At 42.8% G+C, this 26294-nt stretch overlaps 1 protein-coding gene across 2 annotated transcripts in view; it reads left to right on the top strand.

The window, feature by feature from the left end:
- The window catches only part of LOC126175431 (solute carrier family 22 member 7-like), a 101779-nt gene that overhangs the window by 39779 nt on the left and 35706 nt on the right, over positions 1–26294 (top strand). For both annotated transcript variants that reach the window (XM_049922228.1, XM_049922229.1), the window contains exons 4-5: positions 12224–12381; positions 22640–22808. In XM_049922228.1, coding sequence (XP_049778185.1) covers positions 12224–12381; positions 22640–22808 — 327 coding nt within the window. The remainder of the gene's footprint in view (positions 1–12223; positions 12382–22639; positions 22809–26294) is intronic.

The following is a 26294-nucleotide window of genomic DNA, read 5'->3' as shown; positions in this document are numbered from 1 at the left end:
TATACTAATAGACTACTTTGTCTTACCTCTAATTTTTTCATCCTTTTAAATGTATTATTATTGTAGTAATTTACTATTACTGTCTCTGACGAAAACATCGAATATAACCTATGACTGCCAATCCTCAGAAAATATGGTTGCGGCATTGATACTACTTTCTTACACGCTGGTGCTTCCGTAATTCCTAGGGACAACTGAATTTCAGTGTGAACCACCTGAACGGGAGAAATAGTGACTAACTTCTTGACACAACTGTAAGAGCTCCTATTAACATAACAACATGTGTATCTCTTTGTTCTGACAAGTTACACTTCATTACTTTGCACTTGTATCCACTTCTCGATAATTTTCCATTTGGCATACATATGGATTGTGAAACAATGGTAACCAGAATTTAAACTTGAAACTGAAAACTGTATGTTAATTTACAGCCTTTCTCGATTTGAATAAACATGAACTGTAGAAACAAGGAAGAAGAAGGTTGTTTTACTTTTAACTAATGGTAAAACGTGTTGTATCCCCGTTAGAAATTCTTTTTCCTTTTGCTGCAGTCCCAACAGAAACTACTGTAGTTTTAACAATGTTGTACTTATCTGTCTATGTGCGACGTGGAGTTTCGCTTCTTGTACCCTTTCAATTTACATTCTTGCACCCCCTAAGTTACTCGCTAGTTCGCATAGCAATCCGGCTTCTCGTCTAACGTCCATAACTGATTCAATATCTCTCTTAGGTCTATTCAATGTTGCGATCGTTTCTCGCGTATGCTGTTGCAACTCTTGTTATTTTGTGCATACTTATCATTCTGCTTGACACTCCCTGTTCCATATTTGTGTAATATGCCAACTAAAAGCGGTTTCTGTGTTCCTTGCCATTTCTTGTATTATCCCTATTGTACTATTTAAATCTGTGATGTCATTGTTATCTTCTGTCCCCAATATTGTTTTTAATAATTTCCCACCAGCATCTGACCGACCTCTTTTCTTTTGTAATAGTTTCTGGAATAATCTCTGTGATGAGCTGTAACTGAGCACAAAGTTTTTGATAGGAGAAGTTCAGTTCCTGGTATCTGTTCTGTACATGTGTTAGCATTTCCCCTTTTACTGTTTCCATAGATATATTTGTGAACATACTCTGCAAACTCCGATTTTCCTCCCAGATTCCATTTTCCAACGGCTGGATTTTAATTACCTCTGCTTCACTCACATAAAAGAACATTATAGCCATGATAATATATTGTGGCGTCATCTTCGACATCACGTAGGAGAAAGAAATTACCCAGAATCCCCTACTTACGAAAAATGTGTATCTCACTGAAAACTACTATAGAAAACTAAAAACATAATATCAATCGATGTAATCCAACACGAAATTAAACAAAATACACCGCTACTTTATCACTTATCCCTAGATCTAAGCTCATGAGGTACACTCTGTGATACTCTTGTTCTTCCTGGTAATGAATAATATTGCAATAATGAATCGACTATACCCTGGATTTTTAGTTGTACACACTCAACAGGCATATTAAATAGACATCCCTGTCCAAAAGGTGACTATCACGTAGGGGATTAACATTTTCACCATGGTACTGTGGACTCGTCCCATACTATCATCAGCTTCTGGATGGAACGGATTAAAACACGATTTAGTTATTTTCAGTAAGCAACATAACTGTTTCGTCAGATTAGATATAAAACTAGTTCCTTGACTTGTTACTATAGTTTCTAGTACAACAAACTTAATTATCCATTTGTCAACCATGGCTTGAAGTGCAGTACTCACTTTTTGATCCGGTATTGCTATCATTACAGAGTATCTTGAAAAATGGTCGATGATCTTTAGTACATACTTATTACATGCTGAAACAGACCCAATATGTCAAGTCATTTTTAAAATGTTTTTTCGAGTCTGCTAATCTATGAAGCTGCACCTTTAGCTGACTCAGATCTGTTCGCTGAGGACATGGAATGCAATATCTTACATATTACTCCACAACATCACATTGTGTTCTCCACCAAAATCATTCTGCGTCTCGTCTTCAGCAGCTCCCCTGTCTCCATATCCTGATAGTATCGTCATGTGCTGGTCGTAACACCTCAGTTCATAGTGTTTCAGGAATGATGACGAGTGGTCTGCATTAGCCGCCTTGCACAGTACCTCTTCTTGATAAAGAAACTATGGTGGTTTACTGTACGCTTGGCATTCTCTATCCACTGCTTGTGTCCTTTTAAAATCTACTTAATTCAATCCCGATGCTTGCAAGACAGCAAACTGAGCGTATCCACATTCGTGTGTTTGATACCAGGTTTGTGAAGTACTTCATACTGAAACTCACAAATATTTTAGTGCCAATATTGTTGAACTATAATGACTTCACACTTACGGCCATATTGGTAGCAATGTAAATATGGAATATGATCATCAAAGCTAACATCCGCTTTTCTGTAGTAGGGTAATTGCGCTCAGCTTTACTCAAGTGATGGGGCACACAAGCTGCAGAATATTTTTGTACGTCTACAGTCTGATTGAAAATGATGCCCAAAGCTATATCGCTTGCATCATTTAATAATGTTGTTGTTGTGGTCTTCAGTCCAAGGACTGGTTTGATGCCGCTCTCCATGCTACTCTATCCTGTGCAAGCTTCATCCCCCAGTACCTACTGCAACCTACATCCTCCTGAATCTGTTTAGTGTATTCATCTCTTGGTATCCCTCTACGATATTTACCCTCCGCGCTGCCCTCCAATACTAAATTGGTGATCCCTTGATGCCTCAGAATCACACGATTTAATTCGACTACATTCCATTATCCTCGTTTTGCTTTTGTTGATGTTCATCTTATTTCTCCTTTCAAGGCACTGTCCATTCCTTTCAGCTGCTCTTCCAGGTCCTTTGCGGTCTCTCATCACCGAACCTCAAAGTTTTTATTTCTTAATAATAATGTAATGATATAAATTATTAAGTAAAACCAGGAATAATTAGTATAGGATCTGAAGTCAGTATCTCCTCCAAATTTCGGAACGCTGCTTGACGTTCTGATGTCCACTGAAATGTAACTCCTGTTTCTAGTAATCTAGTCAATGGTTACGCAATTTCTGCAAAGCCTTTGACAAATTTTCGATAATAAGTTGGCTATTGTAATATCTCTTTATATTCGATGAATTATTCTGATACAATTCTACCCTTGAATGACGTTTACTGATTTTCTATCTTCATACTCGCAGAATCCATGCGCAAAGTAGTTTCATACAATAGCTATGCCAGGAGCGCATAATTATTCTTTGTAGCACTCTCTCTGGTGGTTGTTAAAACCGATTATCCTGAGCTTTGTTTGAAGAATTGTAATCTGAATATTGCGATTTATGACAAAAGATAACTGATACGAAATTGTACGATTAAAAGGGATATATATATATATATATATATATATATATATATATATATATATATGTGTGTGTGAAATGAAGTGCTTCTTTACAGAGCGTAGGGGAACGATGCGGGAGACCCGCACCGCCTTTCTAGGCAAGGTCCTAATGCTCCTTCATACAAAAGATGTGTAGGGCCTACCATTCTACATTATTTGACATTTGAGAATTAATGATATTCATCGATATATTACGTAGTTGTTAATCAGAAGGGAACTTCCGAAAGACTGGATACGAACCTGCATCTAATGATCCAAGAGCTCCATTACTTCTTCGGAAGGTTAAACTTCATCAAAGCCAAATATCCGCTTTATCTGAGGTTTCCCGACTGATTATACAACGCTCCCAAAATTATGAGGTATTTTATTTGTACAGATTAGCAGACTGCCGCAAAGCACGAGCCTGCAGAGAAGAAGAATCATCGCCTGATTTCATTCTAATAAGTGAAATTTCTGAATCATTTTGAGTGACTGAGTTATGATTGGGTTTCCTGTTATGAATGATTGATTGATCGAACGAATTGAGAACTACATAACTACATAATTACATAGATAGGAGGAAAAATTACACTATCCATTTGGTGGGAGGAGGGGGCATCATTTATACTGTACATTTTGCTCTCATTCTACATATACATCTGCGTGATTATTCCGCAATTCACAGTTAAGTGTCTGACAGGGATTGATTGAACCACTTCCACACTATTTCACTACCCTTCCACTCCTAAATAACATAGCACCAAAAAAACGAAAACTTATTTGTGTGAGCTCTTATTTCTCTTATTTTATTACAGTCCCGTAGGTGGGTGTCAACAAAATGTTTTCGCATTTGGAGGACAACGTTGGAAGTCGAAATTTCGCGATGAGATCTTGCTGCAAGGAAAAACGCCTTTGTTTTAATGACTGACACTCCAGTTCACGTATCATGTTCGTGGCACTCTCTCCCGTATGTCACGTTTATACAAAACGAGCTGCCCTTCTTTCAACTTTTTAGACGTCCTCTGTCAATCCTGTCTAGCAAGGATACCATACAGCACAGCAGTACTCGAGCGGAGGACAGACAAGTGTATTGTAGAGAGTCTCTTTGGTAGATCTGTTACATCTTTTAAGAGTTATGTCAATACAACGAAGTCAGTTGGTTGCTTTCCCCACAACATTATCTAAATGTGCATTTCGATGTAATTGGTTCGTAATTGGAATTCTTAGGTGTGCAGTTGAATTACCAGCCTTTAGATTTGTATGATGCATTTTGTGACCGAAATATAACAGATTTCATTTAATACTCATGCGGATGATCCCACACATTTCATTATTTATGGTCAACTTCCACTGTTCGTACCATAGAGGTATCTTGTCTAAATCACTTTGTAAAATTGGGTTTGATCATCTGATGACTTTACTAGTCGCTAAATGCCAGCATCATCTGCTACAATCTAACAGGTCTGCTCAGGTTGTCTCCCAAATCTTCTAAGTGATAGTGCTCCTGAACTAACTCTTAAAAATAATTTTCGGGGAAAGCATTTGGTACGATTTTGGATGAAGTTCTATGCCTATAACTGATATTAAACATGTATTTTCGCTAACATATCTAGGGCAGATTGAGATCAGCACCAAGTATAATTGTGCGAATGGGGTACGCATCTAAAACAAGATTCAAGCCGTCTTTGAACTGTATGGCAACTTTATCGTCAGAGATGAAATGTATGTAAGAGCAACCAAATATTAATTTATAGTAACCATACTAACTTATAGAAACTATCTACTTTCGCTACAATATACACTACTTGTAACAGCAAGAAAGAGGCCACCACCAGTTGTATTTGACCAATCCTTTTTGATCACCGTTATGCTGCTATGTAAAATCTATAACGATTTTGCTTCAGTGCTTTCTACACCATTATGCAGTGCCTGTGTTGCCCTAATGTTCTTTGCAAATGTCCGAAGGGACAGGCACTGCAGTGATAGACAGCCGTACGAAATACGAGAATCATATTCACATTTGCGAATGTTGCTAAACTTCGATTGCACTATTCATTGGTGATAATGGAAATACGTGCATAGACTGGGAATCGAATCCTGATCTTCGACTTTGTGCGAGCAGTCACCTTGACTGTCTCGACCACCCGAGCACGGTCCCAGAACAGACCCAAACTTCCATACGTCAACGCTAATAACTGTTCTTCGATTTTGATCATACGTCTTTATCTGCACAGGATTCACAGTATCTGTGCGAGTGTAAGTTGTAGACAGTAGTGGTGACATATGGAAGTTTGAGTCGGTCCAGAGAGCATGCTATGGTGACCGAGGTGCTCAAGGCAACTGATCGTGTAAGGTGGAAGATCTGGGTTTGAGTCTTGGTCCATGCAATGATTTTCATTGTCACCAGTGCGTAGTGTAGCCGAAGTATAGCAATATTCGCAAATGCGAATATAATTCTCTTACTACAGCGCTTTCTATTAGCGCCTGGAGATCTGATTCCTTCCAATCACAGCTACTACTAAGACCTGTGGTTCCTAGGTCAATCCCTGTCCTGTGTTTGACTTGCAGTTGTACCAACATAAGCCAGCACCTGCCGTTTGTTGCTCCCTGTGCTCTTCATGTTCCACGTCTTGTATGACTCCTCCCGTGTATGCACACAGAGCGCACACTGGATTTCTTCCCCTCCTTGGTAGGCGTATCCCTGAGGGCCTCCATTACAAGATTAACGTTGGAGCTCTCAACTAGCAATCCCACACACTGTAACTACCTGCAACATGCAGCAGAGAGGCTTCTTCTAAAACAGGTCAAGTACCTGCATCTGACTCAGGTTCTTTTTCAGTCATAGATAGCTCCTTAACCTTATTCATCAGACGAATCAGGTCTTTTGATCGACTCCTCATAAAGTCCTTCGTTGCCTGCATCACCTTAGGGTGACGTCCCACTCATCCTCAGTGTGGGCGATAAACCGGGCATAAGCAGTAATGAACTGATTTGAGGGACACGTGGGGCGTGCCGGACGTCCTCGGCTCTCCACATCTGGTCACTCACAGCGTCAAACTATTTCACTGAAGCCAGTATTGTCTGGCGCAAAAGCTCACCAACGCAGCAGTCACAGTTACTATCCATATTAAAGATGGTGGAACTCTACATTACACAGTTATTAAAACGTTAGACTGTGCCTGGTAAGTACACAAACACACAAGAAAAATCAGGATTAACCTAGTTACCACAGAGGTATGTCAAGAAAAAGGTCAACTCAGTTTGGAGGTCGTAAAAATAATTCACAAATGAACGCTGTACTTGCCTATGTTGCTGCAACAACCGAAGCATCCACCTTCACTGGCTGTCTAACTGGCACTAAACAGCTGAAACAAAAATAAAAGCCTCTGGCCATACTCTACACGACACAGATATCTAACCGCTAGACTGAGCCTAGTTTCTGCGGGATATGTAAGCAGTGCCTGGTGCATTGGACAGGCTGTTATATCCGGTGAAGCAGGAATTTAATTGCTCTTCAGGGGCCAGACGCTCGGGCGATCTGTCGCAGGATGATATTTGGCACCTTTGTAATTGCATGCAAGAAGGCAGGCCAAATTTGTCGCTAGAGGAGGATATATTATATACTGTTGCGACTGTTGGGGCACACTTTGCTACTAACTGTGTGTGTCGTTGAGTTTGAATTTATTTTAATTTTTTAGATTTTTTTTGAGTCGTCAGTATACAGACAAGATTGATGCAGCCCGCCACGAATTCCTGAGCTGTGCCAAACTCTTCATCTCATGGTGGCACTTGCAGCCTACGCTCTCAGCTGTTTGTGGGAAGTATTCCTATGACTGTCAGCTCTTAGCCTCTACAGCGCCCTTAGCACCATGTACGTTATTCCTTGATGTCATATCATCCTGTCACCTATTCTTGTTAGAGTTTTCCATGGATTGCTTTCCTCTTCGACTCTTCCCAGAACCTCCCCATTTCTAACAGTATCAGTCCGCCTAATTTTCAGCACACGTCTGTAGCACCACATCCCAGACGCCTCGATTCTCTTCTGTTCTAGTTTTCATACAGTCGCCTAGAATTTTAATTCCACTCTTGAACCTGTCTTTTATTTTCATCATTCCTTCTTCGACGTATAGTCTGAACAGTAGGGGCAATATCCTATGTCCCTATCTCACACAATTTCTAATCCGAGTGTTTCGTTCTTGGTCTTCCACTCTTATTATTCCCTCTTCGCTCTTTGTATACCTTGTATATTAACCGTCTCTCCCTATACCTTACCCTCATTTTCCTCAGAATTTCGAACATCCTCCCTCCTTTGACACTGTAGAATGGTTTTCACGGTCGACAAATCCTATGAACTTGTCTTGATTTTTCTTTAGACTTGCTTCCATTATCAGTGGAAACATCAGACCTGCCTCGATGGTGCCTTTTCCTTTCCTAAAGTCAAACTGATCGTCATCTAACTCAGCCTCGATTTTCTTTTTCATTCTTCTGTATATTATTCTTATAAGCAACTTGAATGTATTAGCTGTTAAGCTGATTGTGGGATAATTACCACACTTGTCAGCCTTTGCAGTCATAGGGATGGTGTGGATGATATTTTTCCGAAATTCAAATGGTATATTGCCAGACTTACACAGTCTACACACTAATGTGAATAGTCGTTTCGTTGCCCAATGATGTTAGAAATTCCGCTGGAAGATTATGTATCCCTTCTGCCTGATTTGACCTTAAGCTTTCCAAAACTTTTTCTAAATTCTAATTCTAATATTCACTTTTATATCGACTGCTGTTTCTTCTTCTATCACATCAGACAAGTCTTCCTCCTCATATAGGCCTTCAACGCAGTTTTTTCACCCACCCGCTGGCTCCTATGCATTTAACAGTACAATTCCTTTTGCACTCATAATATTACCATCCTTGCTTTTAATTTCATTGAAGACTTTTTTGACTTTTCTGTCCTGTTCCTTTTCGATTTCTTCACATTTTTCAAGCAGCCATTTCGCCTTATCTTGCCTGCACTTCCTCTTTATTTCAATCCTCAGTGACTTGTATTTCCGTATTCCAGCATTTCCCTGAACGTTTTTGTATTTCCATTTTTCATCGATCAACTGAAGTATTTCTTGTGTCATGCATGGTTCCTTCGCAGTTACATTCTTTGTACCTATGTTTTTCTTTACAACTTCTGTGATTCCTATTCTTAGAGATATCCATTCCTCTTCAGCTGAACTGCCTACTGAGCTATTCCTTATCTCAGTATCTACAGCCTTAGAGAACTTCAAGCATATCTCCTCATTCCTTAGTACTTCCGTATCCCAGTTCTTTGCGTATTCATTCTTCCTGACCAATCTCTTAAACCTCAGCCTACTCTTCATCACTAATACATCGTGATTTGAGTCTATATATGCTCCTGGATGTTCCTTATAATCCAGTATCTGATTTCGAAATCTCTGCCTGGCCATGATGTAATGTAATTGAAATCTTATCTTCCCCTATTTCCCGTCCTTTTCCAAGTATACGGCTCCTCTTGTGATTCTTGAACAGAGTATTCGCTGTTACTGGATGAAATTTGTGACAGAACTCAGTTAGCCTTTCTTCTCTCTCATTCCTAGTACCAAGCCCATATTCTCTCGTAACCCTTTCTTCTACTCCTTCCCCAAGAACTGTATTTCCAGTCCCCCATGAGTACTAGATTTTCTTCTCCCTTTACATACTGAATTAGTCGTTCAATATCCTCGCACATTTTCTCTATCTCTTCGTTTCTGCTTGCTAAATCGTCATGTATATCTGAACCATCGTTGTCGATGTTGGTTTGCTGTCGATTATGATAAGAACAACACTATCACTGAACTGTTCACAGTAAGACACTTTCTGCCACACCTTCATATTCATAGCGAATCCTATTCCTGTTATACCATTTTCTTCTGCTGTCGATGTTACCCTATACTCATCTAACGAGAATTCCCTGTCTTCTTTCCATTTCATTTTACTGGACGACTATATCTAGATTGAGTCTTTGCATTTCTCTCTTCAGATTTTCTAGCTTCCCCACGACGTTCAAACTTCGGACGTTCCACGCCCTGCCTCCTAGAACGTTATCCTTCCTTTGGTTATTCAGTCTTTTTTAATGGTCACTTTCCCCTTTGCGTTCCTCTCCCGGAGATCTCAACGTGGTACTGGTCAGGAATCTTTGAGACTGGTGAGGTCATGATGACACTTTCTAAATTATAGGCCACATATTCTGTGGATACACATTATGCACCTTCAGTGCAGTGGTTTCTATTGCCTTCTGCATCGTCAAGCCGTTAACCATTGCTGATCCTTCCACCTCTAGGTGCAGTTTCCCACCCCAAGGTCAAGAAGGTGCCCTGAATCTCTGTCCACTCCTCCGTCGTCTTTCAGAAGGCTGTTGTCAAAATGAGGGCGACTTCCTATGCCAGAAGTCTTCGGCTGACAAAACTGATGATTTTGTTAGCGTATACTATATATTTCTAGAATGAAGAACTACTTGTCACATTATTTGAGGGGTTGGAAGTGCAAGCGGTACAAGTGGGGTTTCACAAAAGAAATGATCTAAATAAACATTTGGCAAGCAAGCTAAAACGTGGATCCCTTCTGAGCAAAATCACTTCAATCGATTTCCCGTATAATGCCATATTCTGTGACGATCAAATTTAAGCTCCAAGCCAGTGCCTGGGCAGCATTTAGAATGCAACTAGTCCAGATGAAATGGCGAGCGGGAGGAGAATTGCTAATCCTTAATGAAGGTTCGGGTATTTAACTTTTTGAGAGTACAACAATAGTGAAATTTGTGTGCTTTCAAGAGTTCTTATAGTAATATTTAATGCATGTTTAAATAGGCCGTAATTTGAAATACCGCTTGTACATGTCGAGGCTAAATGAGCACACGCACATTATAGATCGTAAGGTCTCTGAATTTGGACATACATATACGGAATGTGATAAAGATCTTGGCCTCTCTGAAAAGGCAAGGAAACACTTCAGACATATGTTACTTCCCCAAGACAGAAAGCAAGTGGTGAAGAAGCTCAGTAGAACACGTTCGGTAGTGGAAACGAAGACGAAACTTTCCTTTAATTAAAGCTATGGATGCCATAAAAGAGCATAAGGTTGCTAAAGACGCAGAAGGAAACAAAATACAAAGGAAAGTAAACCAGTGGATATGAATCAGCAAAGATAGTCCTCTAACAGTGCAGTGAAAGCATTCATTATTTATAGAAGCGGACTTTACGAGGCCCAAGACTGGTCTGCCATCGATACCTCTTCTTGAGCCTTTGCATCAAGATAAGTTTGAAATAAAATTTGAGGACTGGAAAATTCTTGGGGAGATGAAGAACCACATCTCTCCACTTCACTTTGAGTTGTACAACAACATTATATGCTATTCCCAGAAAGCAGTTACCATGGGTGTAAGAAGAAAGATTTGAAAAAGAAGAGGACGTGGCCAGAGAAGGGAACGAGGAAGACTGAAAATGCACAATGGTACAGCTACCCGAGTGTTTCCCAGCAAGGAAATTCTTCAAGGGATACCGCAAACGGAAATGATTACGGTTCTATACATGCTGACAGTGATGGGATTAGAGAAAGTGGCTATGAATAACCGCTCATTTATGTTGGAACCACGTCAGTAAGTTTTCGTTTTGTTTTTTTAACTTTATTTGCTGTGTACCCATTGTTTTTCCGCTTGTTGTATTAATTTAGTTTTAATTACTCACATATCCTCGTTTTATAGTGAAAAGTAGTGTACTATGTCTATTATACATGTATGCCTAAAAAGATCTTCAAAATATAGCGCAGTAAATAAAATGATTTCGCACTTCTACAGGTTTTACTCTAAAAGGATTTAAGATGCAAGAAGTATAAGGATATTTATTACATTATATAAATAATGAAGGGGCACTACAATACCTAACCATACCTACAACTATACACAAGCCAATTGACCATTAGGAAAAAATACTGATGTTTCGATAATAGCTCAAATAATTTATAAATAGTGATTTAACTTTGGCGGTCATTTACTGAGTTTGCTTCAGCAAACCCTTGTATCACTTGTACTCTTAGCCCCTTATTTATCAATAAAATGAGCTTTCCCTTGAGCATGTTGCATTTTTTCCAGCAATGTACAAATCAACTACTACCACAAATTGATTTGACATGATATCTTCGAATAGAAAGACAGAAAGTTAGTTGGAATTTGTAAACTTGAGTTGCGTATGATGTCATGGAACTCGCCTGGTGACTACTTGGCCAGATCAAATTAGGACTCTAATTACTAGATGGCAAAACCGAATAGTCGGTTGTTGTTACCTACAGTGTGCGCTGGACCAACGAAGACGACCATGGGAAAGTAACAAGCTGATAATTCTGCACTCGCAATGTGGATTGGTCGAAAGACCTCAAATGTTTGATAAATTAGTGTAAATCTGGAATGAGATAAGTTCCTTCACAAGTACGGATCAAAGTAAAGTTTTAAGAGAGATCTCTAACTTTGCTATGAGTTGCAGCACGTTAATCAGGTCACGGAGAAGGTTTCACATTTCTCATAGAAACTGAGCTGAATAAAAGATTTTAGCATCAACTATAATAACAAAAATTACCTAATCTGAAACATATATAAATATTTTTGAAGACAGCAACATTTATGTGAGAACGACGGAACTTCATTGTTAGTTCTGCAGCAGAAGGTGAAACTATATGTTATTTTTATAAGAATTACATTTTATATAATTTGTAATGACCATCTACACTGAGTGATAAAATTAATAAATTTTTTCATGTAGAGTGAAAATGTCATTGTTTCCAGATTTGGCAGAAAAAAACAATTTCTGTTGAGCATAACCGTGATAGCAATATCCAGATCGCTGCTAACGGTTTCAGCGGGTGTGTACCCACTTTACGTCGCCCTTTCGGCCTTATCTGAAGCACCTGGCATGCCGTGCATTGAATCAACAACTGCTATAGGTGAGTACAGTAGCCAGTGTGATCTCTAAACAGAGAAAAATCTGTTTCACGCGTCATTTCCCTCTTTATTATGTTATGCATCGCTGAAGGACTATATTCCACCTCTAATGCATTCCTTCTTTCGCTGCTCACGTTTTACTTTCCTTTTTTCATGGACTGTCCATTAAATGTTTGCAAACTTTTTGATACACTTTATTTTCATCCCTTGCACTTTAGTTTTTTTTTTAACTGATCTGCAAAAACGTCTAAAATTCAGAATTAATGCCTGTCACCTACCCTTTTGTCAGTCCCATTCTCAACACGCCCCATGTGTCACCATTGTGCCGACGACTTCGTCTGCTCCACATATTTCATTTATACATTAGTGGCCATTAATATTGCTACACCACGAAGATGAAGTGCTACAGAAGCGAAATTTAACCGACGGGAAGAAGATGCTGTGATATGCGAATGATCAGCTTTTCAGATCATTCGCACAAGGTTGGCGACACCTACAACATGCTGACATGAGGAAAGTTTCCAACCGATTTCTCGTACACAAACAGCAGTTGACCGGCGTTGCCTGGTGAAACGTTGTTGTGATGCCTCGTGTAAGGAGGAGAAATGCTTACCATCACGTTTCCGACTTACATAAAGGCCGGATTGTAGCCTATCGCGATTGCGGTTTATCGTATCGCGACATTGCTGCTCGCGTTGGTCGAGATCCAATGACTGTTAGCAGAATATGGAATCGTTGGGTTCAGGAGGGTAATGCGGAACGCCGTGCTGGATCCCAACAGCCTCGTATCACTAGCAGTCGAGATGACAGGCATCTTATCCACATGGCTGTAACGGATCGTGCAGCCACGTCTCGATCCCTGAGTCAACAGATGGGGACGTTTGCAAGACAACAACCATCTACACGAACAGTTCGACGACGTTTGCAGCAGGATGGACTATCAGTCGGAGACCATGGCTGCGGTTCCCCTTGACGCTGCATGACAGACAGGAGCGCCTGCGCTGGTGTACTCAACGACGAACCTGGATGCACGAATGGCAAAACGTCATTTTTTCGGATGAATCCAGGTTCTGCTTACAGCATCATGATGGTTGCATCCGTGTTTGGTGACATCCCGGTGAACGCACATTGGAAGCGTGTATTCGTCATCGCCATACAGGAGTATCACCTGGCGTGATGGTATGAGGTGCCATTTCTTACACTTCACGGTCACCTCTTGTTCGCATTGACGGCACTCTGAATAGTGGACGTTACATTTAAGATGTGTTACGACCCGTGGCTCTACCCTTCGTTCGATCCCTGCGAAACCCTACATTTCAGCAGGACAATGCACGACCGCATGTTGCAGGTCCTATACGGGCCTTTCTGCATACAGAAAATGTTCGACTGCTGCCCTGGCCTGCACATTCTCCAGATCTCTCACCAATTGAAAACGTCTGGTCAATGGTGGCCGAGCAACTGGCTCGTCACAATACGGCAGTCACTACTCTTGATGAGCTGTGGAATCGTGTTGACGCTGCAGGGGCAGCTGTGCCTGTACACGCCATCCAAGCTCTGTTTGACTCAATGCCCAGACGTATCAAATGGTTCAAATGGCTCTGAGGACTATGGGACTTAACTGCTGTGGTCATCAGTCCCCTATAACTTAGAACTACTTAAACCTAACTAACCTAAGGACATCACACACATCCATGCCCGAGGCAGGATTCGAACCTGCGACCGTAGCGGTCACGCGGTTCCAGACTGTAGCGCCTAGAACCGCTCGGCCACTCCGGCCGGCCAAGACGTATCAAGGCCGTTATTATGGCCAGAAGTGGTTGTTCTGGGTACTGATTTCTCAGGATCTATGCACCCAAATTGCGTGAAAATGTAATCACATTTAGTTCTAGTATAATATACACTCCTGGAAATGGAAAAAAGAACACATTGACACCGGTGTGTCAGACCCACCATACTTGCTCCGGACACTGCGAGAGGGCTGTACAAGCAATGATCACACGCACGGCACAGCGGACACACCAGGAACCGCGGTGTTGGCCGTTGAATGGCGCTAGCTGCGCAGCATTTGTGCACCGCCGCCGTCAGTGTCAGCGAGTTTGTCGTGGCATACGGAGCTCCATCGCAGTCTTTAACACTGGTAGCATGCCGCGACAGCGTGGACGTGAACCGTATGTGCAGTTGACGGAATTTGAGCGAGGGCGTATAGTGGGCATGCGGGAGGCCGGGTGGACGTACCGCCGAATTGCTCAACACGTGGGGCGTGAGGTCTCCACAGTACATCGATGTTGTCGCCAGTGGTCGGCGGAAGGTGCACGTGCCCGTCGACCTGGGACCGGACCGCAGCGACGCACGGATGCACGCCAAGACCGTAGGATCCTACGCAGTGCCGTAGGGGACCGCACCGCCACGTCCCAGCAAATTAGGGACACTGTTGCTCCTGAGGTATCGGCGAGGACCATTCGCAACCGTCTCCATGAAGCTGGGCTACGGTCCCGCACACCGTTAGGCCATCTTCCGCTCACGCCCCAACATCGTGCAGCCCGCCTCCAGTGGTGTCGCGACAGGCGTGAATGGAGGGACGAATGGAGACGTGTCGTCTTCAGCGATGAGAGTCGCTTCTGCCTTGGTGCCAATGATGGTCGTATGCGTGTTTGGCGCCGTGCAGGTGAGCGCCACAATCAGGACTGCATACGACCGAGGCACACAGGGCCAACACCCGGCATCATGGTGTGGGGAGCGATCTCCTACACTGGCCGTACATCACTGGTGATCGTCGAGGGGACACTGAATAGTGCACGGTACATCCAAACCGTCATCGAACCCATCGTTCTACCATTCCTAGACCGGCAAGGGAACTTGCTGTTCCAACAGGACAATGCACGTCCGCATGTATCCCGTGCCACCCAACGTGCTCAAGTACCCTGGCCAGCAAGATCTCCGGATCTGTCCCCCATTGAGCATGTTTGGGACTGGATGAAGCGTCGTCTCACGTGGTCTGCACGTCCAGCACGAACGCTGGTCCAACTGAGGCGCCAGGTGGAAATGGCATGGCAAGCCGTTCCACAGGACTACATCCAGCATCTCTACGATCGTCTCCATGGGAGAATAGCAGCCTGCATTGCTGCGAAAGGTGGATATACACTGTACTAGTGCCGACATTGTGCATGCTCTGTTGCCTGTGTCTATGTGCCTGTGGTTCTGTCAGTGTGATCATGTGATGTATCTGACCCTAGGAATGTGTCAATAAAGTTTCCCCTTCCTGGGACAATGAATTCACAGTGTTCTTATTTCAGTTTCCAGGAGTGTATTTGTCCGATGAATACACTTTTATAATCTGCATTTCTTCTTGGTGTAGCAATTTTTAATGGCCAGTAGTGTACTACAGTATGAAGTATAAATACACTTATCAGTTATATATATTCAAACTCAGATTTAACGAGATCTTGAGACGATACGTCACAGCCTACAGAATACTAGTAGTTATCCCGGCCGGGCTGACCAGCGGGTTGCGCTCACATTGCGCAGCACGGAGAGCCAGCCGGACTCGCCTTTGTACCTGCGATTCCATCCGCAAAACAAGTGCTGCGCAGGGTGGAACTGGTACCGTACAACACGAGGCAGCCAGGGTTGGCGTGCGCCCATATGGGACAGCCAACGTCACGAGACAGAGCCGTCGGCACGCCGAGCGAGCTGGTTTGTGTGATTTTGCGCTCGCAGCACTCTCCAGGGGCAGTTGTTGGCTTTATTTGGCTCGCAAGCCATACAGTTTGTTCACGAAAATGTGTGCGCCTAAAAGGCTTAAGTTAGCTCTTTTAAAACGCACATTGCCTCCCTTGTCTATATGCTAGTCACGTTGTTCTGTCTGTGATGTACATAAATAAAAACTTCAATATCCGTGAACGTATAATAAGACTAGAAGGAAAGAAATATGTCCAGGCAGTGAGGACGTCAGCCTATAAAAGTTCACCAAATCGAACAAAGTCACTGTGGACACAGAACGAAATTACATTTACATAACATCAAATATTACAGAAATTATTTCTATTCATTTCATAAAACACCTCCCACAGCCATTTAGAAAACGCGAAGACAAAGAAAAAAAAAAGATAAGGATACCATAGGACATGAACCCTCTTCCAATCTACCCTCTGTTTCATAACAGAGGGCATTTACTGACTACTTTACGCTGACGTTCTGCAGTCATCGACCTTATTGTTTATGTTCAGATATACTAAATCGCCGAAATGCTACTGACATTTAATCGAAACAAATCCTAATAAAAACGACACGTTTTTCATGAATCGTCAATATGCCGTTTCCTTATAAGGCCTTACTTTCACAACACTTAGACGGAAGTAACTAAATACTAAATTATTTAAGCACCAATATCATATTCCCTGTCATTTTATAACAACAACCGTACCATAATAATAACGATACTATCTGGAAACATTCAATGTGCTGGTGCTTAGAAAGAGCATATGTTCATTGGATGTAAGGTATAACATAAAACCCACCGAATATCGGCATCTGCTGAACGTGACAAATACACCACAACCTCTCGCTTTCTGCTTGTGACACACGGTGCATTCTTGCTTCCTACTGGTTCTACTTTACGTGGCACGTTGTCGAAATATCGCAGAACTTATTTTGTGCTTCACGCGACGAAATGGCTCAACATGAAACAGCAGGAAGTGACGTCACAGAACTCGTAGAGCGCCACGTCAGCTTTAGGTGATTTGTTCTGTGTGCCGACGACTTCAGTGATACTGCAGGCACGTTCAGGTAATCGGCCGACCTGACAAACGAGAATAATGACCGGACTTCGAAAACCAAAGGAAAAAATCGCCGTTACAGCAGCTACAATGATTTTTGTAAATTGTTTAGTAAAAGATCATCCCACATGTCACTGATGACAGATTGTTGTTGTTGTGGTCTTCAGTCCGAAGACTGATTTGATGCAGTTTTTCACGCTAACCCTGTGCATGCCTCTGAATAACTACTGAGAACGCACTGCATTCCTTTAACAAACTCCGTTAAGTTTCAGCACACTCGGGTGCCAGTTGGAATGGCGGAGCCAAGTGGGTGACAACAACAGCGTCGTTCACAGTTCAAACAAGTACAACACTTTCTTTAATAAAACACGCAGTATAATTTGGCAAGATATTAGACCATTGCAGCTTAGCGTGTCAGTGCTGACTGACGAATTATTGCAAAAAAATCTTACTACAATTGGTTAGCTTATTTCTTATAAATGGAAGAACCTGCTACTTGAAATTAAAGATTATTTACGGCTGTTAAGTTAATGAATTTAATAAATATGAAAGCAAACAAAGTCCAGAATCTTGAAAATTTAGGTTTAAGTTGCTAGCTGCGTGAATAAATGAAAAGTTTAACTTAAAAAAAAAGAAAACAGCTGAATTAAGTGGCTTGGTAAAAATATCCACGATTGAAGTTAACAACATTAAATAAGGTACAACAAAAGTTCAATGTTTAAGCAAAATGCTTTGTTGACCAATGCTCCGTATCAACCCACAGTGACTTTGCAGTCATGTAGGACACCGACGCAATTGCACGGGAAATAACAGCCGAATCCCGGAGGCATTAGAAGGAGACCCACAGAGAGGCGCGATAAATCATTTCATAAGAAACGAGACAAAGATGGCCTTACATAACTGGCGTAAATGTTTCGTTATGTAGCACCAAAATTATATTTACAGTTTGGGAGAATTTTCCGGGAATTGTTGCTACTAATAAATAACTGGAATAATTCGATCTGGAGCAAATGGCTTTTAGGTGAGGGTTAGCAGTAGAGCCCTAGAAGCCCAATTTAACACATTGCTCATATTCAGGTCATACACTTATGCTCATAAATTAAGGATAATGCTAATACGTGGTGAAACAACGCTCTGGTGGGCGGTTTGCGGGTTTAAATCACCTCAGGGTATGACCATGCGGTGCATTTACCTGCGGTCGTCGCATGGTGGCGCTGCCAGCAGTCCACATACGCAGAGGTGTGTTCACCAACACGGTACTGTGCGGCGAGTAAGTGCACAGACGGTTTCAGACGTGATAATGGTGATTGTGTGTTGAAAATGGCTCAAAGAACACATATTGATGACGTTATGAGGGGTAGAATACTAGGGCGACTGGAGGCTGGTCAAACACAGCAGGTCGTAGCACGGGTCCTCCGTGTGCCACAAAGTGTGATCTCAAGATTATGCCAACGATTCCAGCAGATAGGAAGCGTGTCCAGGCGCTGCAGTACGGGACGTCCAAAGTGTACAACACCACAAGAAGACCGATATCTCACCATCAATGCCGGCAGACGGCCACGGAGTACTGCAGGTAGCCTTGCTAGGGACCTTACTGCAGCCACTGGATCAGTTGTCTCCAGACACATAGTCTACAGTCAACTGAACAGACATGGTTTATTCGCCTGGAAACCTGCAAAGTGCATTCCGCTGACCTTTGGTCACAGGAGAGCCCGTAAAGCCTGGTGTCAAGAACACAGTACACGGTCATTGGAACAGTGGTCCCAGGTTATGTTCACGGACGAGTCCAGGTATAGTCTGAACTGTGATTATCGGCGGGTTTTCATCTAGCGTGAACCAGGAGCCAGACAGCAACCCCTTAATATCCTTGAAAGGGACGTGTATGGAGGTCGTGGTTTGATGGTGTGGGGTGGGATTATGATTGGTGCACGTACACTCCTGCATGTCTTTGACAGAGGAACTGTAACAGGTCAGGTGTATAGGGACGTCATTTTGCACCAGTATGTCCGCCTTTTCAGGAGTGCAGTGGGTTCCACATTCCTCCTGATGGATGATGACGCACGGCTCCACCGAGTCGTGGAGGAGGAGTACCTTGAAACAGAAGATATCAGGCTAATGGAGTGGCTGCCTGTTCTCCAGACTTTATACCCCATCGAGCACATCTGGGATGTTCTCGGTCGACGTATCGCTGCACGTCTTCAAACCCCTAGGACACTTCAGGAGCTCTGAAAGGCACTGGTGCAAGAATGGGAGGCTATTCTCCAGCAGCTGCTCGACCACCTGATCCAGAGTATGCCAACCCGTTGTGCGGCCTGTGTACGTGTGCATGGTGATCATATCCCATATTGATGTCGCGGTACATGCGCAGGAAATAGTGGCGTTTTGTAGAACATGTGTTTCGGGACGGTTTTCTCGACTTATTACCAATACCGTGGGCTTACAGATCTGTGTCGTGTGTGTTCCCTGTGTGCCTATGCTATTAGCGCCGTCGGCCGCGGTGGTCTAGCGGTTCTGGCGCTGCCGTCCGTAACCGCGGGACTGCTACGGTCGCAGGTTCGAATCCTGCCTTGGGCATGGGCGTGTGTGATGTCCTTAGGTTAGTTAGGTTTAAGTAGTTCTAAGTTCTAGGGGACTTATGACCTCAGATGTTGAGTCCCATAGTGTTCAGAGCCACTTGAACCATCTGAACCATTAGCGCCAGTTTGTGAAGTGCCACGTTGTGTAGCACCAGATTCTGCAATTATCTATAATTTATGAGCATGAGTGTTGTTCAATCGCAGACTTTGACCTATTCTGATAGAACGCCTTGCTGCCGAACACATAACAAACGCACACAAGTTAACGACCGTAAGGTTTATATTAAAGGTCAACGTTTTAATTCACTGGGGCAAGATTCACACAGCACTTCCGCAACAAGGCACAAACAGTCCACATCGTAAACCGGCCACTCGCATCTGGAAGGGGATGGCCCCAAATCTGCGTTTGACGTTCTCCCTCATCAGCTTACTGCCCTAGACGTATCCCGGCAGGCACTAACAGTGCATGTGGCTCAGGCACTGTCGCTTTACCGGCAGTTCGAAACACCCGCCTGCTCCAACAGGTTCACGGCTTCATTAACAAACAGCACAGCGCTCCATGTCCACTTGCTTCAGCCGTGGTCCTGTCTCCAACCTTTTACTGCGTGGAGCCCACGTTCCAACTACCAGGGTTCCGCTGTCGCGCCACGGATGCGCGCTCTGACAAAGATGGCAACGCAACTGCACAACCGACAGTCGAGGGATCAAAGATAGCCGCACGTCTCAACAACAGAAACTATATCCATTTGAACCGACTACTGTATTCATTCCTTGGCTCTCCTCTACTATTTTAACCCGTTACCTACCATCAAGCTTCAGAGGCCTGTCAGTGATATTTCTACGAGGGTGAGTCAAATGAAAACCTTAAATTTGTAATAACAAATCGAAATTTCGCGCCTTTATCCTGTAAGTCGGTAAGCGTGCTACAAACGGCTTGCAGAATGGCCTGTAGGTGGCAGCATAGTGCAGATGCACACACACCGTCGCAGTATCAGTATAAAGATGGCCGCCCCACTTGCGACTTGCACCAGGGAAGAACAGCGTTCTGTTATTCGGTTTTTGCGTAGTGAAGGTGTGAAACCTATTGAAATTCATCGACGAATGAAGGTTCAGTACGGTGATGCATGTTTGTCACAGCAGAAATGCTACGAATGGAGTAGGAAGTTCGCAAATGGTGTGACTTCAGTGGAAGGTGCTCCTCGTCCAGGTCAGGCACAACGAGTCGTGACTCCACAGAACATTGCAGCAGTTGAAGCCATAGTGAAGGAAAACCGCCGAGTGACACTGAATGACGTTGCAGCATGTTGTGCATGATGTGCTCCAGTTTCACAAAGTGTCTGCAAGATGGGTGCACGGCAGCTGACTCCTGAAATGAGAGAACGACGTGTTGATGCTTGTGTAGAACTTCTTCGGCGCTTTGAACGAGAAGGTGATGGCTTCCTTGCAAGAAACGGTACTGGGGATGAAACCTGGGTTCACTTCCACCAACCGGAAACGAAGAGAACGAGCAAGGAATGGCGCCATTCCTCATTACCAAAACCAAAGAAGTTTCGAACTATCAGCAGGGAAGGTTAGGATGACTCTCTTTTGGGACAAAAAGGCGTCATTTTGGAACATTACATGCCTAAGGGGACCACTGTCACCAGCGCATCATACACAGATCTCCTAAAAAATCATCTGCGGCCTGCAATCAAATCAAAGCGTCACGGATTGCTGTCAGCAGGTGTTCTTTTGCAACATGACAACGCGAGGCCCCGCACTGCCCGTACAACAGTTGCAACTATCACAGACCTGCATTTTGAGTGTCTTCCTCATCCACCATACTCACCAGACCTTGTCTCAAGTGATTTCCATATGTATGGACCACTCAAAAACGCAGTGGGAGGAAAGCAGTTCCGTTCTGATGAAGAGGTAAGCCACGCGGTGCATGAGTGGTTGCGCGGACTACCAAAAGAATTTTTTTTCTAAAGGAATTTATGCACTTTGTAAGCACTGGAGGACTTGCATTGAGCGTGGGGGAGATTATGTTGAAAGGTGATACAGCTTTGTACCACTTGTGCACAATAAATAATATTTAAAAAATATTTAAGGTTTTCATTTGACTCACCCTCGTACTTTTCCTAATATTTGTCATTTTTAGTAGAACTTGATGGCCAGCAGTGTCAGTGGTCTTTGCCAGATCTAAAAATATACCTGTGATACGTTCATTGTTGTCTAATTAATGAACTATTACTTACTTGACCTCTGCCATAGGTACTGAGAAGTTATCCGCAATGGCTAGAGCTAACGTTCTTTATTAGTAGGATACCATCACAATATGCGACAGTGAACCCTATATCGCTTCAATCGAAAGACCGCCGTCTTCCGTCATACTTAAGAGGATTGGCGGTTCCACCCGTATGATGTAAGTCTGAAACCAGCTACAGGTACAATAATTAAAATTATGTCGAGAAATATCAGTATTCTGCTCAGCAGCGCCTAACTGACGGCGGTCATGGATCCAGATGGTCTTCCTGCGGCCTCTCAGCTTCGCTACTAATAAAACACTCTGATATTTCAGTTACTCGATATCCCTCTTAAGCAAGTTTCACAGAAGTTGCTCCTACGGATTTGACACTCAGAATTTGTTTATTAGTGTTCAGCTACCATCCATTACAGCATTCCTTTTCCACTCTTTCTCGCAGACATAGTAGGCTACTGTAGATTTCGTTAAAATACAAACTTCTTACCGAGGTGTTATCATGCTTATATTAACTTAGATCTAACAAAGTCGCATAAAATAAATTTAATTTCTTAACCAGTTTCGGGCACTAGATCTCGAAATACATTTCCTGTTTATGGTTTACGTGTTTATGCATCTAACAACAATGAATGAATCAAACGACTGTATTGAAATTTTTGTGTTACAGGTATCGAATTGGCTGGAATAAAACATCGCTCATATGTGAACTTTTTAGCAATTGCGTCTTACTGTATTGGAAGCATTGGTATGGGGTTAATAGCCTGGACTCTAAGAAACTGGGTACATTTCGTCCTTGCTGCCTCAGTTCCATGCTTCATTCCTTTGCTGCTTCACAGGTAATTGTAGTGTAAGAAAATAATCGGAGGAGGTCTTAGTCGATTTTACGAACGGAAGCTCTATATTGTCTATAGATTAAGTACGATTTTAGAAGGAAACGCGGCTGCAGCTCCATCTTGTTTTAAATTCAAGGGTATCTGTCGATGAAAGATCTGGTTGGGGATCGGTGCTCGTGATGAAGGTGTCCATAAAAATGAGTGTACACGAAAGAAAAACCTTTGATGTTTACATGAACTGAGTTCCCGGATCTGCACATTTATGATAGTTAAATAAGAATTAAATAAATAACATGGCCATATTTATCTGTTGCAGAACGGATAGCAATAGGACGTAAAATGGAAGTTTGCGAGGGAATACGTAAGCATGTGCTCTGGTAAAAATATCACATTTATTCGAGAACAGTTGAACGAACTAATAAACTAAACAATTAATAAATGGATGATGATTGCTCTTCTTCATAAAATTCTCGTCTGAGTTACAAAATTACATTAACTGCGTCTTGGAGACCCCACAACGATTTATCATTAATCATTAATTATGGAAGGGTCAGAGGAATGGTGACATTAAAGTACATATACACATATAACAGATATTCAGGACAAATATAGGAATAAAGAAAAAACTTCACCACTATGCACGTGGTTGGCAAACGGTCGTTCCCTTGGCTTGAGTGCACGAAGAAAATGAACAAGAATTCATCGATAAGAATAAATGTTAACAGTTGCACCATAGAAGAAATTCTGAAACTAATTTGGAAGTCTTAGCCTGAGAATCAGTAACTGTAAAATGTAACTATTCTCGCAAGACATCAAGACGTGGTCGTCACAATCAAAAGTTCTGCACAAAATGAGTGGTAAAATTCAGAATGATGATGATGATATGGTCCCATACACCGAGTAGCGTAGGGAGCGATGCGGGAGACGTGCACCGCCGACTAGGCAAAGTCGTAGCGAAGGTGCTTTGCCATTGCCTTCCTCCGACGGTAATAGCGATGAATGATGATGATAACACAACACCCAGTCATCTCGAGGCAGGGAAAATCCCTCACCCGGCCGGGAATCGAACCCGGGACCCCGTGCGCGGAAAGCGTGAACGCTACCGCAAGACTACGAGTTGCGGACTAGCTTGCCACATTGGACTGGATATAGTACTGGGAGTCATGATCTGAGAACTTAAGACTCTCAGATCCGTACTTAACACGTGAAGAGACAACAAATGCATGTGGAAAATAGATTCCGAACTGAAATCGAAATTCGTGACGTTTCAGAAATCTGTTCAGGTGTACTATACTAGTGAGATCACCAACGAACTAAATCAGACTGCACTAAGAAGATACATCACGAGTCCATATGTCTGAACAGAAATAGATCGGAACAACGGCTTGCACACGTGGCCAAACGAAACCGGTTACAACGTTCCGAAATTAACCATAAAAATTCCATATACCGCTAAACGAGCAATGAACGATGATAGCTAGACGTATTTTTGGCTGCAGCTGAAGTCTACACAAGTAAGACAATGAATTAACTGTGACTAGGTACACTCATACTTAATAGGTTTCACCCACCTCGCGTCTCCCAGAACCCTGAACACTCCCGATCGAACTGTTTTGGAACACACGTGTCCCGTTCCTTCAAAAGTGGCCAAAGAGCTCCCTATTGTGTGGTGTCAACCTGTACAAGAGCTTCGTTCAAGGCGAACAGAAACCTCTTTGCTACCTGGTACGTGCTTTAGTTCCACAGATCTAGACACTGAAATTTAAATTGTCCATACTGCACATAGATGTATTGAAAATGCGTATGGGGCTCCGATAATTACCAAAATCTTATCAAATTTTGAGGTGAAATAAAGGTAATATACTTTGTGGTCACTATAGACACACTCAGCTACTCAGTCTTTTATAGTTTGTGCCCAGAATTAAGGTGCCAGAGGTGGGTACATCGATGCGATAAGAGATATGAACAGAAATGTTAAGTCTAAACGACTGTAATCCTCAGGTTTTCTCTCAGAACGTTTTATAGATCAGTCTAAATAAATATATAAATAAGAATCAACAACAAGAGTAGCGTTTCATATTTTCTACGCAGAAAGAAGATTATCTAAGCGACTAAATTAAAGAAAACCCTTACTCTACGAGGTGCATTCAAGTTCTAAGGCCTCCGATTTTTTTTTCTAATTAACTACTCACCCGAAATCGATGAAACTGCGTTACTTCTCGACGTAATCGTCCTGCAGACGTACACATTTTTCACAACGCTGACGCCATGATTCCATGGCAGCGGCGAAGGATTCTTTAGGAGTTTGTTTTGACCACTGGAAAATCGCTGAGGCAATAGCAGCATGGCTGGTGAATGTGCGGCCACGGAGAGTGTCTTTCATTGTTGGAAAAAACCAAAAGTCACTACGAGCCACGTCAGGTGAGTAGGGAGCATGAGGAATCACTTCAAAGTTGTTATCACGAAGAAACTGTTGCGTAACGTTAGCTCGATATGCGGCTGCGTTATCTTGGTGAAACAGCACACGCGCAACCCTTCCCGGACGTTTTTGTTGCAGTGCAGGGAGGAATTTGTTCCTCGAAACATTTTCGTAGGATGCACCTGTTACCGTAGTGCCCTTTGGAACGCAATGGGTAAGGATTACGCCCTCGCTGTCCCAGAACACGGACACCATCATTTTTTCAGCACTGGCGGTTACCCGAAATTTTTTGGTGGCGGTGAATCTGTGTGCTTCCATTGAGCTGACTGGCGCTTTGTTTCTGGATTGAAAAATGGCATCCACGTCTCATCCATTGTCACAACCGACGAAAAGAAAGTCCCATTCATGCTGTCGTTGCGCGTCAACATTGCTTGGCAACATGCCACACGGGCAGCCATGTGGTCGTCCGTCAGCATTCGTGGCACCCACCTGGATGACACTTTTTGCATTTTCAGGTCGTCATGCAGGATTGTGTGCACAGAACCCACAGAAATGCCAACTCTGGAGGCGATCTGTTCAACAGTCATTCGGCAATCCCCCAAAACAATTCTCTCCACTTTCTCGATCACGTCGTCAGACCAGCTTGTGCGAGCCCGAGGTTGTTTCGGTTTGTTGTCACACGATGTTCTGCCTTCATTAAACTGTCGCACCCACGAACGCACTTTCGACACATCCATAACTCCATCACCACATGTCTCCTTCAACTGTCGATGAATTTCAATTGGTTTCACACCACACAAATTCAGAAAACGAATAATTGCACGCTGTTCAAGTGAGGAAAACGTCGCCATTTTAAGTATTTAAAACAGTTCTCATTCTCGCCGCTGGTGGTAAAATTCCATCTGCCATACGGTGCTGCAATCTCTGGGATGTATTGACAATGAACGCGGCCTCATTTTAAACCAATGCACATGTTTCTATCTCTTTCCAGTCTGGAGAAAAAAAATCGGAGGCCTTAGAACTTGAATGCACCTCGTATAGGATATATGTAATTTCAAGGTAAATTTGGT

This window comes from Schistocerca cancellata, chromosome 3, assembly GCF_023864275.1.
Source record: "Schistocerca cancellata isolate TAMUIC-IGC-003103 chromosome 3, iqSchCanc2.1, whole genome shotgun sequence".
Classification (NCBI taxonomy): domain Eukaryota; kingdom Metazoa; phylum Arthropoda; class Insecta; order Orthoptera; family Acrididae; genus Schistocerca; species Schistocerca cancellata.
Note: the sequence above shows the minus strand (reverse complement) of the source record. Positions and strands in the feature narration are given on the sequence as shown.